This window comes from Triticum urartu, chromosome 5A (genome assembly GCF_056163025.1).
Source record: "Triticum urartu cultivar PI428250 chromosome 5A, HENAU_Tu73, whole genome shotgun sequence".
Lineage (NCBI taxonomy): Eukaryota > Viridiplantae > Streptophyta > Magnoliopsida > Poales > Poaceae > Triticum > Triticum urartu.
Window position 1 is genome coordinate 325,826,671 of NC_141877.1, and position 16,953 is coordinate 325,843,623.

General features: G+C 44.8%; 2 protein-coding genes and 1 pseudogene across 2 annotated transcripts; all 3 read left to right on the forward strand.

Annotated features, from left to right (window-relative positions):
• The first annotated feature begins 1,635 nt into the window (after positions 1 to 1,635).
• Positions 1,636 to 6,364, forward strand: LOC125532706 (uncharacterized; annotated as a pseudogene).
• Positions 6,365 to 7,034: 670 nt separating this feature from the next.
• Positions 7,035 to 9,361, forward strand: LOC125530144 (putative pentatricopeptide repeat-containing protein At1g77010, mitochondrial). The gene has a single exon (XM_048694544.2). The coding sequence runs from the start codon at positions 7,105 to 7,107 to the stop codon at positions 9,169 to 9,171; it is 2,067 nt and encodes a 688-aa protein (XP_048550501.1). The 5' UTR covers positions 7,035 to 7,104; the 3' UTR covers positions 9,172 to 9,361.
• A 102-nt stretch (positions 9,362 to 9,463) lies between these two features.
• LOC125530145 (putative staphylococcal-like nuclease CAN2) lies at positions 9,464 to 16,411 on the forward strand. The gene is given in 11 exon segments (XM_087525975.1): positions 9,464 to 10,711; positions 11,433 to 11,488; positions 12,227 to 12,338; positions 12,735 to 12,845; positions 12,954 to 13,144; positions 13,775 to 13,831; positions 13,912 to 14,077; positions 14,198 to 14,266; positions 14,348 to 14,458; positions 15,835 to 15,894; positions 16,042 to 16,411. Coding segments are annotated over 11 exon segments (1,131 nt in total). The 5' UTR covers positions 9,464 to 10,567; the 3' UTR covers positions 16,096 to 16,411.
• The last annotated feature ends 542 nt before the right edge of the window (positions 16,412 to 16,953 follow it).

Below are 16,953 nucleotides of genomic sequence, written 5' to 3' on the forward strand. Positions count from 1 at the left end.
AACAACACCTCTCCACTACTTGACTCAAGCACATTAACCAACATATTCATCTACTACTGCCACATTATCTCACAACCGTTGCCAGAAAAAAACCTATCCACACATTTTATGACTCTACTGCAAGTTTTAATTATACCACCAACGCATACAATCAAGTTTTGTTCCAACATTTTAATTTCATGCCAACAACCAATAGTTACTCAAATCTCTAAACAAATATAAGTGAATCAAAAGAAAGTTTAAAATGTGTCTCTCATAGGACTCATGCTCTAACAAGTATAAGTGAAGTTTAAAATGTGTCTCTCATAGGACTCATGCTCTAACAAGTATAAGTGAAGCAAAAGAGCAATTATATAAATATATGGCCATGCATGAGATCTCCCAAAGCATATTTATTTAGGTGCGATGATGGTATTAATCAGCAAGCAAAAGAAAAAATAAAACGATGCTCCAAGAACAAGACATATTATGTGGAGAAATAAAAATATAGGTCCAACAGAGACAAAACGATAGTTGTTCACGAAGAAAGAAAGATGCCTAGGGCATCCCAAACTTCTTAAAATATTTCCTTGGGGTGCCTAGTGCAAAGGAGGAAAGCATAACAAAAATGCTAGTGCAAAAAGGAAGAGGAAGGAAAAAGGATGAGCTTGTTTATCGAAGGAAAGTCAGATGAAAACCTGAACAACGGCAAGCCACACCTAGCTAGACTAATTCTAAAGCAACATAAAACATGCAACACATCGGTAAGGCCAACACGAAACGTAGATGGGTCAAGCGTTGCCTGCTACCAAAATGCACACTGAAACCATCAGATCAATCTGGTCCGGCATCAGCAAATCCGAAGGGAGCCCGAGTTGGCACAACTGATGATCCTCGCATGTGATGGGTGCTCCCACTGCCCACCACCGATGGACCCATGTCAACCCCATGAAGATGCCACGTGAACCACATCAACCACCTCCACGAGCCATGACTCCCTCTGACTGGGTCCAACTCTAAGACGGTGCCCCCAAGAGTGAACACGATGCTAAACAAAGCTAATAGTAACACCATCGTTTGATCCGAGAGATCAAATCTAGGGGGCCCCCTAAAGCATGTTCGGAAAGGAAACCGAGGAGAACGACATTGACGCCTCCAACGAGGGAATGACGCCCATAGGCGTCACCACCAATGACTCCGGCCATAGTCGGAGTACGTCTTCCTCTGGCAACCTCACCCGCCCAAACCTAGGACCCGAGCAACCCATTTGGCGTATCACCTCCACCACGCAAGCACAACGCCACACCTTGTGCAGTGACACGCGCACACCCCTCTACAGCCGTGACCCGCAACAAAGGACTCCTTGCCGCAGGCCTGCAAAAACACAGATCGGGCCCTGCCGCATGTGGATCTTGCATCATACCCGAAGCCACCATGCCATCTTGGCGCGCTGAACTGCACCCATCATGACCCGACAACGACACCCGGACACCAGCACACAGGGCCTAGATCGGTGCTTGAGACCTCCACGCACCACTGGTGATGCATGTGTCTCCGGCCCGCACTGACATGCCCTCCGGCCATCAGCCTGCGGCAACCCAGATCGGGCTCGATGCCTGCCAACCACGCGATGCCCGACAACTCTTTTGTGTCGATATGTGCTCGGGCACCTCTGCCCCGTCGGGGAACTCCACACTGCACACACCCCGCACCTCAACACAACCGAGCATCCGCGCCGTGCGCTCGCAGGTAACAATTGCCCCATCCTGTCTTCCTTGAGGCTGCCCGAGGTTTGCCAGTGGAGCACCCTCCGACGACGGCAAGACAAGGAGGGGGAGGAAGCGTCGGTGGCTAGGGTTTCTCCCCTGATCCACTTGCCCCCACTGGCGGAGGCGAGATGAGAAGAGGGAGGAAGCGGCGGTCGCTAGGGTTTCTCCTCTGAGACGCCACTCTGTCAGTATATGTGTTCACTAGATGATACCCCGCGCGTTGCGACGGGAACTATAAATAAGAATGGTTGCTTACACCACAAAGTAACAATCTGGATTAGCAAAATAAGGGAAAATATGTATGAAGTATTGTGACCGCCAATTGAAAATTTGAATAGTAGTTTGAAACAGAGCAATATTTAGCAATTGGTCATTGACCCAAAAACCTTAAAAAGGTTATGTCCCTTTACACCTACATAAAGGGTGCACACATGGTTTTAACAATAGTCTGAATTGGTGTCGCTTTATCTATCAATATATGTGTCAAAACTTTGAAATCCTAATTCAATGGTACCTGACTAATAAGACATTTCATAGAATACACTTTACAGAAGTCCGGAGGAAGATACAAAACTAATTTCATTTTGTGAGGATGATAGATAATTTTTGTACTTTTTTCATGCCTCAAATAAAGGTGCATCTTGCCCTCTTGGAAAATCAATCAATTCAAATAAAGATGGCCAATTAATCATGTAGAGAAAGACATTGTCTATCATAAATTATCATAAATCAGTTAACGCGCAGAGGACAGAAAAGATGCACACAACAAAAAGTAATGAAGGGTGATAAAAGGTGTTTAATGCATATCGTAGAAGTGTATTGAAACGTTCAGAAGGCAAAAAGTTATAGAAATAGTATGTTTAAAATGGTATGACTACAATATACATCAATGAAGGGGGTCATAGTCCGAAGTGAAACATGGAGTATTAATAACATCAGTGCAGGGGATCATAGTCCGAAGTGAAACATGGAGATATTCCACCTACAAATTATTTGGGAAATGAGCAATCAAATGCCTATCAGAATACTTTGATTGTACAAAAAGTCTGAATAACATAGTGACCAATCAGCATCAGGAAAAGGAAAGACTTAATCAATTAATATAGGACAAGAAAAATTAAATGGTTAATATTGGACAGTGAAAACACAAAAAAATTGTGAATCAGTTTGCTCGTACACGACTCTTGAAACTAAGAACTCGGAAAATCACAGACCATGACTTCAGCTCATGAATTGAACAGTTCCTTTCTCAAAATAATAATTGAATGTTAGAATATATATAATATGTTCCAAATAAATTCAATCACATGTTTCTCCTTTCATAACCTTGATGATGAAGATAGATACATAGTAATGAGAATTACCAGTTTTGGAAAAGTAAACATTATTGCTAAACTAAATATGTAGAACAAAAATAGTTCTGGAGTAACCAAAGGTGAACAACCTGAAATGATACAAAGCAATTAGAGGAGGAAGACACATTGGCTGCATTTGTGAATTAGAATCAGAAACTAATGTGAAATCATAGAGGATGTCACCTCAGTGAATTAATACTCAAGTGGTATCCAACCAGTTTTATGTAGCAAATCTGCAAGAAAAGAAAATATTAGTGGTCTCTACTACTCTTAAATCTAGCCTCGGTCAAAGAAGAGATTGAAAATAAATGAAGGAAACTTACATGTATGTGCTGCAGGCAATAGATATAAGGGCATAATGCATGCCTCTTCATCTTCCCTGATCGGCCATGCAACATAAATCAATCACAAATTTGGGCCCTTTGAAAAAATATAAGACTACAGTACATACGACACCATGCAAAAATGTTTAAGCATTTCTTCAATATCTTCTTTTCCCTGTCAAAGATGCTTGAGTAAGCCAGGTACAGGCAAGAGTTTTGCAATCATCATTCTAAATCAAAGCAACTACAAATATGAAAAGTAGGAAATTAAGTAAAAGAAGAGACACGTGAAAGTCCACTCTAGTTGCCTGAAAAAAACAATGGCATGTGAAGTATGGGATTTTGCTTGTAAAACTAAAACTTATTATGGTCCTTATTGTATTCATGAAAGAATTGCAATTGAATAAGAAGAGGCACCTCACATGTTGTAGTATACACATCCTACCATAAGGGGAGAAATATTTTATTGTGATATGCATGTTCAAAACAAAATTTGTTTAACTAACATGCATCAGGGGAAGCAATGGTACCCAGACTTACGGCCGTAGTCACGTGAGCTCGACTCCAAGGCAGTCGCGAAGAACCCCCTGCCTGTATGGAACGTGTGTCACCGACAATCCTCCACCGGCATCACCTCGTAGATCTACTCATGTGCCAATCACTGCCTCTCACGCCGCTGCAAGGGAAGGTTTCTTATTGAGAGCCTAGTATTGAGGGTTACCATGATGTATAGGCACGAGAGCATGGGTGGTACCTAGAGGAGCCATGGACTGTGAATATTGAATACAAAATTAGAGATTAGGGATTAGGGAATAGGGATCAGACTGCAGATCGGCTAGCCAAAAAAATAAAGCTACCATTGCTGTAGTAGAAGCTCGTCTATCCATCGGCCGGGACGACACCCGCGGAAGGAGTTGGATCCAGGGCTTCTGCAAGTTCTTGCTGGATAAGGAGGCCATGTCCTGCGTCGCCACCAGCACGGCCCCTCGAGGCCAAAATGAAGCCCCCCGCTACATGGCAGAGGCGGGCATGACCACCAGATCGGAAAGAAAGCAACTCGAGTCTCAAGAACCCCAGCGTTCGGTCTGATCTGGTCAGACTGAACGGATCTTGGCTGGAACGGAGAGAGAATGCAGAGGGCCAGCGCACCATGGACACCATCTTGACGATACATTCACCACAACGGAGGGGAACATACCTCAGAGAATTAGGAAGAGCCGTGGAGGCGATCTGGACCGAAGGAGTTTCCTCACACAGATATGGGATCCCAGACGCCGCATCATGTTATCGCCAGGGGAAAATACGAAGGATAGAGAAGGTCGTGTTGTATGCTAATTATCTTGTGGGGTGCGTTCTGTAGTTGTAACTGAATTGGAGAGGAAAGGTGGTCTCTTCCGTTTCCAGGAAAGACTACATGCAAATTAAAATTTAATCACATGATTTGTTGTCAACCTATGGTGGGTCCTTCTGTAATCGCTGACTTGTGATTGGCTGGTATCTGATGTTATGGCATGTTGAGTTGGGCCATTTGCATCTTTAAGAGAATGCCTTGTAGTGGGGAGCAACTTTTTATAAGAGATAAAAGTATTGGAAGTCCCACAATTTGCGCTGAATGTGATGGTTTGGTCCTAGAACATGCATTTTGACCCTACTCAGTCCTTGAACTTGCATCAAATGTGCAAATTTGGTCCTGCCCAATCATAAAGCGACATGTGGACGTGTGGGTGCCGACCCGGTCAGCGCACGGCATTTTGCAAAGAGGCCCCTGCCTTTGGTTTGAATCTACCGGCAGGACACGAAAACACCTGAATTAATTTTCAAAGGAGACCGCCGTGGCCGCGCCCGCGATCTCCAAGGACCTCATTGACTTCGAGTTCAGCCTTGGCGGGGGCGGCTGCACCACCAGCATGCTCCCCGCGGACGAGCTCTTCGCTGACGGGAAGCTGCTACCGCTCCGCCGGGCTGATACTTCTGCCGCGGCTGCGCCAGAGCCGGAGCCTGCCGCCGCGCCACCTCCGCCGCGGCTAGAGGCAATGCCGGCGTCCCTGGAGCCGATCAAGCCGATCCGCGGCGGCGCGGCGGCTGGCGCTGCCGACCAGCACGTGTTCTCGCCCAAGGCGCCCAGCTGCTCGAGCCGGTGGCACGAGCTGCTCGGGCTCAAGAGGGTGGCCGCCGCCCAGAGCCCGAGGACGCCTTCGCAGTCGCAGTCGCCGTCACCAGCGGCCGCATTGGCGAAGACTCCCGGGAGAACGTCGACGGGCACCGCGTCGGACCTCGCCTCGGCGCCGCTCCTCCGCGACAGCTCCGACTCGGAGGCCTCGCTCTCGCTCGCCTCCTCCCGCTTCTCGCACTCCTCCTCCTCGTCCTCCTCCGGCCACGACCACGACGACGTCAACCCGCGCTTCTCCCTCGACTCCGCCGCCTACCCCAACCCTCCGCGCCTCCGCCTCGTCCGCTCCTCCCACCGCCACTCCACCGCCAGCCGCGCGGCCGTCGCCGCCCAGGCAGGACGCGTCGAGGTGCCTCTCCGTGGACTCCCCGCGCATGAACTCCTCGGGCAAGATCGTGTTCCAGCAGGGCCTGGAGCGCAACTGCAGCTCCCCGTGCAGCCTCCACGCCGCGGCCAGGTCGCGGTCCATGGCCTGCACCGTCAACCGGTCCTACTCGTCCGGCGTCTACGTGGCCCCCGTGGTGCTCAACGTGCCAGTCTGCTCGCGGACGGTCTTCGGGTTCTTCAAGGACAAGAAAGAGTGGACGGCCAGCAAGGACTCATCCTCATTGAGGTCGTCGTCCCGGTCGTCGACCCTGGGCCGGAAGACGACGCCGACGCCAGACGCCGCAGCGGTGGAGCGGCGAGCAGGCCCTGCGGGTGATCCGTCCGGTTGAAGATACGGCGGGCGATCGAGCGCTTGGTCGTGCATGGAAAGCGACGGGCTAAGCTAGGGACGCAATGATGGATGCATAGCGCTTTGTTCGGTTTTTAGCTGATCTGGTTTGTTCTTTGGGGTGCTGATGAGAAGGTCTAATCAATTTATTGTTCTTCTTTTTCTTTTCTCTCTTGACTGTAAATTTGGAGATTTGCTCTTCTTCTCAATCCTCAAGGCCGTTGTAGCTAGCGCATCTGATTCTGATTTGGTTGTTTGCAAGAAAAAAGATCACAAAATGTTGTTCTGTCAACTTGATTCAAATGAGCAAATGATTCACACTCTTGTCATTGTTCAAATCCGCAAATGCATTGCTCTGTCGATCGATCGAGCTGGCGTAGCACAGTTACAAATGCGGGCAAACAGAGAGGGAGTGAGCTGCGGGTTTGTCTCCTTTAAAAATTAATTTAGGTGTTTTCGTGGCCTGCGGGTAGATTCAAACCAAAGGAAGGGGCCTCTTTGCAAAATGGCGCACGCTGACCGGGTCGGCACCCACATGTCCACATGTCGCTCTGTGATTGGCCAGGACCAAATTTGCACATTTGATGCAAGTTCAAGGAATAGGTAGGATCAAAATGCAAGTTCTAGAACCAAACCATCACATTCAACGCAAGTTGTAGGACTTCCGGTGCTTTTATAACTCTTCTTATAAGAAGAATGTAAGATTTGTACAGCACACCGGTGAGTCCAACGGTCCAAAAACTTCGCACTTTGTGGGGTTTAACTGAACCCCCATGCCCCACGTCAGTGCCTCATGGCCGTCGCCGTCGACGTCCGTGGCTCCATCCAGCTCCTCCGCACCTGCAGCGCCGTGGCCGGCCAGCAGCTGCACCAGGTCCTCCTCAAGTCCGGCCATGTCCCGTCCTCCCTCCCGCCCTCCAACTCGGTCCTCCTCATGTACGCCCGTTTCTCCCCGACCCACCGCCGCGACGCACGGCGATTGTTCGACGAAATGCCCGCCAGGAACTGCTTCTCCTACAACTCCCTCGTCACCGCCCACCTCAACTCCCGGGACCACGCCGAGGCGCTCCGTCTCTTCCGCTCCATGCCGGAAAGGAACAACTTTTCCTGGAACGCAGTGATCACTGGCATGGTCTCTGCAGGGGATTTGGACACCGCCCACAGTCTGCTGGACGAGATGCCCGTCAAGGATGCTGTGGCTGTCAACGCTGTGATGCATAGGTATGTCCGGTGCGGCCGTGTGGATGAGGCGCTTGCTTTGTTCAGAGAGATTGGTTCGGCATGCGGTGGTGCAGCGGACTCCTCGCCGTGCAATGATCTCTTTGTGCTTGCTACGGTTGTTGGTGCTTGTGCTGACCGGATGAAGTACGATTTTGGGAGACAAGTGCATGGTCGAATGGTGACTGCCAAGATTGAACTGGATTCGGTTTTGAGTTGCGCATTAGTGGACATGTACTGCAAGTGTGGGGATGTGGACTCTGCTCGGCGTGTCTTTGATGGTTTAGCACAGATTGACGAGTTCTCTGTTTCTGCCCTGGTCTATGGCTATGCTTCACGTGGACAGGTAAACGAGGCGTTACATATTTTTGACAGGGTGGAGAACCTCAACATTCTTTTGTGGAATTCTCTCATCAGTGGCTGTGCATTTGCCTGCCTTGGAGATGATGCTTTTGCTCATTTTGTAAGGATGATGCGGTCAGATGTGTTGCCTGATTCTTCAACGTATGCCAGCGTTCTGAATGTTTGTGGTTTTTCAGGAATGCTCAAGTCTGGGCAGCAGATACATGGGTGTGGTCTAAAGAGTGGGACTGTCAATGACATGATAGCAGCAAGTGCTCTCATTGACTTCTACTCAAAATGCAGCCTCTGGGAGGATGCTTGTCGAGCTTTCAGTGAGCTTAGGTTTCATGATACTGTGGTGCTCAATTCAATGATCACTGTGTACTCAAACTGTGGGCGGATAGAAGAGGCGAAAAGAGTCTTTTCGATGATCGCTAGCAAGAGTGTCATATCATGGAACTCTTTGGTTGTTGGGTTGAGCCAGAATGGACATGCAATTGATGCCATGGAGCTGTTCTGCAAGATGCATCGCCTTGGTGTGCGGCTCGACAAGGTTGCTATAGCTAGTGCTCTGAGTGCATCAAGTAATATTTGCTCCATAAGTTTTGGGGAGCAGATTTTTTCTCTTGCTACTGTTCTTGGCTTGCAGTCTGACCATGTTGTAGCTTCTTCAGTCATCGATCTGTATTGCAAATGTGGCAACTTGGCCAATGGTTGCAAGATTTTTGATGGAATAGACAAGCCTGACGAAGTCATGTGGAACTCAATGCTAATTGGTTATGCTTCCAATGGGCATGGACGCAAGGCACTAGAACTCTTGGAGCTGATGAGAGTTAGCGGTGTAAGACCAACCGAACGGACATTTGTTGGTGTCCTTTCCGCGTGCTGCCATTCTGGACTTGTGGAAGAAGGACTGACATGGTTTAAGCAAATGCAGGAGGATTTCTGTCTGATTCCATCAGCTGAGCATTATGCATGTGTGACTGACCTGTTAGTCCGGGCAGGTCGGCTAGATGAAGCAGTTGAGTTCATCGAGAATATGCCCTTTAAAGCCGATACAGTAAGCTGGACTACAGTTGTTGGTGGTTGCAAAGCTCAGGGCAATGAGGCTCTGATCCAGAAGATGTCAAAGAGACTGAAGCAGATGGAGGAATCAGGGTCACCACATTCCAGTCTGTATGTTCAGCTGTCCAGTGTGCTTGCTGCTAAAGGGGATTGGGCCAAATCAGCAGAAATGAGGGGTATGATGCGTGAGAGAAGAATTGCGAAAAATCCTGGTTGCAGTTGGATTGACAGTTAGAAATTATGTTTCGATCAGCTGTTGTGTCTCAGAGTAGTTGTTTCTCCACCACAAACCATCTCTGTAAACAGATGAGCAAGAAACAAATTTTGCTGCTGGAAAAACACAAATGAAGACACACTTAGAAATGTTGTCATCTCTATACAAACTGATTCTTTTACTGACCATAAATAAACTCCAGTGGGAAAGATCTTGCAGTGGGTTTGCTTTATTGGTTATCCAGAGCCTGAAGAATTGGGGGAACCAGGTTCTGGTTAGCAGTAGGAAATCTGCAGGTAATTCATTTCTAAACGTTTTTTCCTCACTGATGCCATTTTTCTGCTGTCAGTGCTACAGATAGGCTGGATGACATTCCAGTTGGATACTGGTTGGAACCACTATTTTGTAGCAAAACAAGCAGTCAATTTAACTATCTGAATGCTTTCGGAGACAAATGGTCCAAAGTAATAATTCACATACTATATGAGAGAAACCAACATTCATTTTACATATTTTTTTTCTAGTGGGGGAGCGTTTTTTAATGATTGTAAAATGAGTTTTCATTTCCAATCTAAGATCTGAAATCCTTGAGTCAATGAAAAATTATATCCACCTCTTTTTTGAAAAATTATATCCACCTCTTAAATTGTTTATGAAGAAAGAAAGTGCAGTCTGAACCCACCCACGGTTAGTTATTTTACCGTTCCAAAAACTGAACGGAGTACCCCCGTCATTCAGATTGCAAGAAAAGTATCCTGGGGCAAGCTCTCTATTGAGATGAACGTACGAATGGAATCCGGACATATCAAGTTTCATAATCGTTGTAAATTCAGAAGATGCATTTGAATATTGAGACACGGCTAACTTCACACATCATGATTCAAATCTGGTGCTCCTACTTACATGAATACACTCTTTTTTTAGGGAAGACCATCATGACTAGTTTTATTGGAACTTAAGCAGAAATTACATCATCCACAAGACTGGAAACAAGACAAGCCGGAGGCTCGTCTGTCCAGTTGCTAGAAAGCTTATTACAAAAACTATAGTTAGCTAGCACATGCGCTGCTTGATTACATGAATACACTCTTTGTTTCCAAATAGTATTTAAACTGCCAAAATGTTTTACACTTAAAAAAATAAAATCGGATGGAGGGATGGTTGTAATTTGGGAGGGACATTTGTTTGTTTTCCTTATAACAACCACGAAAAGGAAAATCACTCACGAGCAGTACAGCAGCGGTGCCTAGAACTAGACTAGGCCCCGCCACTCTCTTGACTGCCGTGCCGTCAGCTCCATCACTCTCTACCACTCGTATCGTCTTGTCAAGCAGAGCAAACAGAAGCAGCATATTAGGCACACCGTGGGAAGAAAGAGAAGCAGCATAGAGCAGCGGAGGAGGAGAAGAAGGGGTCCATGGGGAACATCCTGAGGTCCCTTCAGCCCCGGCAGCAGCAGCAGCAGGAGGAGGAACCCCTGGATCCCCATGGCCTCGCGCCGGCCGCCGCCGCCATCGCCGCCCTGACGTGCGACCTCAGCAGCTTTGAATCCTCATCCATGGTAACACACTCGTCCCTGTCAGCATGCATGCATGAATGAATGGTGGTCACTCCATCACAAATCATAAGAGTATTCACCGCGTAGTGTGTGCTGGGAGAAGGTTCCTATCCTTTGGCGTGTGATACCTGTGCATGTGTACATGCGCGTCTCTCTCTTTCTCTCTCTGTAAATTTGGGGGTTGGGGTGAGAATAGGAGAAATCATGGACGTTGTGTAGCACTGTAGCTTCTATCAATCTTTGCGCTTTCTACTGGTACTACCATTCAAAGGATTTTGACCCAACACCGCGAGCAAATTTTGCCTCCTGGATGAACTAATCAACTGCTTCTGAGGCTAGCTAGAGCAGCAATTGCATTATTTTCTACCGAGATTTGGTCCCAATGCATGTGCAAGATTTGGTCATTGTGGTAAGGGAGAAGTTTCAGACCTCAACGCTTATTTTCAGTACACAACCACTTCTCCGTCCCTCGGTCCAATGCATGTGCATGTGTACACACTGGACTTGAGGCAGTATGCCACATTGCAGCTACTAGAAATTTCCATGAGCGCTCACCTATTTTTATTTATTTGTTAACATTCTGATGACGCATCAGGCAAGCTCAATGTTTTACCTCCTCTTATCCTATGATGTGGCGTGCATCTTCGGATGCAGAGGCTCCGAGGCTGGGCTCTCTTCCATTATCTGAAAATGCACACATGGAGTTTTATGCTTCATATTTTAGGTTCCGGAAGGGCTCGGACAGCACGTCACTTCGTCCCAGAAAGCACAGATTAATTGGTAAGGGGTAGCTTCAAAAGGCTGTTTTTGTAGACAAATAATAATAAATATTTATTCATGTGGTGTGCCTGTTGATGTGAAATTTTGTTTGAGTTTAGTAGAATTAAAGGCACCTATGGTTGTTAGAAAACAGAAAGGTCCGGTACTGACTTAGATTTTACTAGTTCTCGATTTCAGAATGACTTTAAATTTCTTCATAGGACCCCCATCCAAATGTTTTCTTTTCTTACTCTTCTTATGATAAGGTGCTCAATACTTATCCAAACATAGAACACGCCATACTTTTAAATGGTAAAACAAGAGCAGAACAAACTCAAAAAAAAATAAAAAAAATTGGTGTCTTATTAAAAAACTGAAAATTGTGAACTTGCTTGACACAGATAAAAGGAACGGAAAGCAATGTTTGCAAGCAGTATAGCCAAAAATATGTAGGATTACTTGGCAGTTTATATTGATTAATGATGCTTTGATTATTTACTGGGTTTACTTCTGTGACATTCTTCACAAGATTAAGACTGGATTCCAAGTCCACAGTGCACACATGGTGACTTGATCTTGTTGTTTATTTGATTTATTTGTATCAGTAAGGACTGTAAGGTAAAGAACAAGAGGGATAGTACTTGATAGATCGTACTGGCAACTTTTTTTCTTCAAAAGTACATCCTACTAGCAACAATTGGTATATGATACACTTATTTGGACTTAAACACTTTGATCTTTTAATTTACACGAGAACAGGTACAAGTGTATTTTGGAAGCATACAGGAACACAACCCCACCGAGAACACCAGCAGAGGCTGCCCAGCTAGTTGCGACAGCCCTAAACTGGATCCCAAGAGTTGATTTGGAGGTAATTCGTCTCTCTTGGATCCAAAAATAGTTCAGCGGGAGTGTGTAAGGGAATGATGCAAGGATCAATTGTCATATTTGTGTGCGTGGGATGTGGCATATATAGCTACTCCCTCCGTCTGGAAATACTTGTTCTCGAAATGGTTATATCTAGACTTATTTTAGTTATAGATACATCCATTTTATTCATTTGTAGGACAAGTATTTCCGGACGGAGGGAGTACAAGTTTGCAAACTTTGTTAAAAATAATTTAGGTTTTCACACTAGTATCAGTTTTGTTTGTATAATCCGAAACGATAAACCCAAGAAATTCACTGCAGTTTGCGTTATATTTTTGCTGTTCCAAGTGAATATATATATGTCATACCCACCCCATTAACAATGTTTTTTCCTCAGGCTATTCTTGAATTTTACAACTTCCCGATCCCAACAAGCGAAGCAGCATTCTCAAACCAACTTCCAACGGCACTTCCAGATGGCGTGCAGTTTGTGCTGAACACTTTGCCGGTCAGATGTGATAAACTGAAAAATATGCTTACACTGACATCAAAATATGAACAGTGCTTTACACCAGCATGGACAAATGCTGTTTCTCATAATCACTATGGTTCTCAGGTTAATGCAAAGTGCATTGGAGATGGTGATGGCTTTACTGCTTATGTTGCTGTAATGGATGATCCCAGGGAGTCGGCAAATGTACCACAAAAAGTGTATGAGATGGTGACTGAAAGGACTCAAGCACGCATCCGTAGGGATTACGACAGGGCTGATACTCTTCGGAGTACCATTGACGAAGCTGGATACAAGTATTAAAACCATACCTTTCCATATTCCCAGTCTTTAATACCATAATTTACTGTAACAGGGAATGTTTCCTTTTTTAGAAAAGGAGGTTAACACCCCCTGCCTCTGCGTTATTTTGATGCACACAGCCATATTTATTTATTATTTAGAGTATGACTAACATCATTTGGTACATAGAAAATCCATGAAGGAGAAAAAGATAGAAGCCACAACCGGCGTATAACAGAAATCTACACAAATATCCTATTATTGGACCGCCATCCAAACCGGTTGAATGTATCCCGTGTGACCGTCTATGTTTGATATTTTATATGTAGACTCATTAAGTTTGAATTCCACTTAAGAAGCTGAAAAAATAGTGCTGTGATTTTGACTTGGAACATTTTTTTCACTTAAGAAACACAAGATAATAAGTCATGAAAATAAAGTTACGTTTATTTTGACTCACAAATGCGAAACTGGCATAAGAAACACAAGATAATAACGTTAAACCACAAGAAAAATACATTGACTTCCGACGGAAGACAAAACTTATGTGATTAGCGTGACCCTATCAGTTTGAATTAGGTTCTTGCTTTGATCTAGCTATATATTATTTGGAATCATAACTTACTACTAATTTTTGTGAGCAGGATAATAATCCGTTCAGGCAGTGAGATCCTTGCAAGGAAATACCGAATCAGAATGAGGTATAATGCTGCTCTAATTTGCACCTTCAAATTCAGTAATAACGGGAAATAATGTCATGAAGTGCACAATCTTTTGTGAGTTAATGGGGAATAGATGCACCAGAGCTGAAGATGCCATATGGGAAGGAATCAAAGGATGCTTTGGTGAAGCTCATTGGTGGGAAAAGCACCAGAATTTATGTGTATGAGCAGGACCAATTTGGCCGATATGTTGGCGACATCTATTGCGACAGTGTGTTCATCCAGGTGAACTAGAAACTTTCCTGTAAAAAGAGAGAGAAGCTATTCAATACCTCACATGCTTTTTAGGCTTTGGCTATCGCTTCAATTCTGATTAGAGTGATTGTGTGTGTCTCGGTCCTTCAGGAGCAGATGCTGAAGAATGGTCATGCATGGTATTTCAAAAATTATGATTCACGCCGAGAGTTTTCTGAAGTAAGAAAATCTACTACACATGTACTCGCAGAATATGTTTATATCGGCTGAAAGTTCTGTGCTTGTGCTCTGATTGTGCAGTGGGAGAAAAAGGCAAGAGCTGCGTGCCAAGGGCTTTGGGCGTTAAATAACCCTGAGAAGCCGTGGGACTGGAGAAGAGACGAGCGCAATGGAAGACACATCACTACTGAGGTCTATTAATCATATCTTTATATGCACCATGGGGTGTTACTTCTTCATTTTTACTTAAGTACTGCACACTTACGCAACCACGCAAACACACGGCCGCATGGGTAAGGATCCACTAGAAATATTACGAAAGCGCGAGAGCCTTCACACATGGCGGGGACGCACTTTATCACTGAGTGTGCACACGTGTGTGTACTCTGAATACAGCACACCATGTTCATGTGTACTCCGAAGTCAGCACACCATGTTCTATGCTCACTCAGGATCAAACCTGGGTAGGGCGTGGGCATCCTCGTCCCCGACGCTATGCCACAAGCCCATCAGTATTATTTGTGAAATTTAACTGCTGTGGTTTTCGAGGGAAAATAAAAGAAGCAGCAGCAAGATATGAGCCCTCATATTTGAAATGTTACTACAAATGCCCTAACTCCTATGAGTTACAGTAGACACTTATGCTTTCTGTTAAAACACCGAAAGGGAAGAACTAGCAACCCAATTAAAGATGTTGAGATATGTGACTGAATCTCTAGGAGTCTTAAGTGACATACTAGAAGTTGGAATAGGTGTCAACTGATGAAAATATGTCCTTCGTAAGTAAAGCTTCCAATGTTTCAAGTTTTCTGAAGAATGAGTGCAAGAAAAAAGTTAGCTTATGAAAAGAGGCTCTTGCAATAGCTGTCCTCCAACCATGTACTTCCTCCATTTATTTTTAGTCTGCATATAATATTTGGTCAAAGTCAAACTTTATAAAGTTTGACTAACTTTGCAGGAAAAAATATCAACATCTACAATACTAAACCTATATGGTATGAAAATTAATTTCATGATTCATCTAATACTATTGATTTCATATTGTGAATCTTGATATTTTTTTCTATAAACTTAGTCAAAGTTGACAAAGTTTGACTTTAACCAAACTTTATATGCAGACTAAAAAGAAACAGAGGGAGTAAAATATAAGATCACTCTAAATTAATTTACATGGCATATAGTTGGAGTATGGAAACATGATGGTGCAATAGCTACCCTCTAAGCATGTAAAATATAGATAACATGAGTCTAAACCAATACTATTATCTATTTAGCCGTTGGTGTGTGTAACCTGCAGTTGTTATATCTCGTTCCACTTCTTTTCACGAGTACACAAACAGATTGGGCAAAGAAAACAGATCAGTTCTGTTTACCTTCGCAACGGTTTGGCCATAAATAGGAGGAATATACATATCTTTTTTCCCCTTAATTAGAATGCAATGCATCATTCTTTCCAATTTGTTATCAGCACAAATAGCGCTATTTTGCCCTTTTTAATCTGTTTGATGATGTATGCTTTCTGTATGCAAGTATTTTATTTGCACTAACCAAAAACTGAACTTCGGCAGAAGATGTTCGCAAAGGTTGCTTGGTTGGGAGCCTTGCTACTTGGAGGAAGATATTTGAAGGTAGTTTCTTTTCTGAAGGGCTTTCGTTGAATTTTCCGCTGTCTCTGTTCGGGCACTATGTAGTAATACTAGAAACACAATGGCTAATGAAGGCAAGCTTGTGAAAACCCGACTAACATATTGTGCAAAATCATCTCATGTATGCAGAAATTGGCGAGCTTCTTATGGGAGAAGATTGTCATGGGGGGTCACGCGGATTAGGAGAAGGCAACAAAACTTTACAAGGCGGGGAGGCGGGCGTACAACCAGCCCATGGGACCCCAATTTTGCTACGCATTTCACATGATGTGTGCGCCGAACTGGCGGTCGTAGTTTGTTGTTTGTTGATGAGCTGAGGCTCATTTCTCTTGTGTTGGGACGGCTAGATTTCACAAGCTAGTGATACTTCACTTGTGAAATTTCCATGTAACTCTACCAACTAGTTGTATCTTGGGGATGTGGCTCCCAATATAAGGGCAACTCCAACGCCGTGCACCAAAACGGAAACACCAAGGGCGTGTTTGGTTGCCCGCATTGAGTCCAATCAGGCCTGCACAGGAAAGGAGAGGCTTGTTTGGTTGCCTGGTTTTTCTGTTGAGCCTGCGTCGCACGCTTCTCAAATCAGCCCAGAGCCTGACTCGTTGTAAACGCTCGGATCGGCAGTTTCTCGTGAGTCAAGCTGAGTGCGGCGCGAGATCGCACGGGCGGGAGCGAGGCGAGGGCTGATAACCCACAAGTATAGGGGATTGCAACAGTTTTCGAGAGTAGAGTATTCAACCCAAATTTATTAATTCGACATAAGGGAGGCAAAGAATATTCTCAAGTATTAGCAGCTGAGTTGTTAATTCAACCACACCTGAAAGACTTAATATCTGCAGCAAAGTATTTAATAGCAAAGTAATATGATAGTAGCGGTAACGATAGCAAAAGTAATAATGTTGGTTTTGTAGTGATTGTAACAGTAGAGCGAAAAGGTAAATAAGCGAAGATCAATATATGAAAAGCTCGTACGCAATGGATCAGTGATGGATAATTATGTCGGATGCGATTCCTCATGCAACAGTTATAACATAAGGTGGC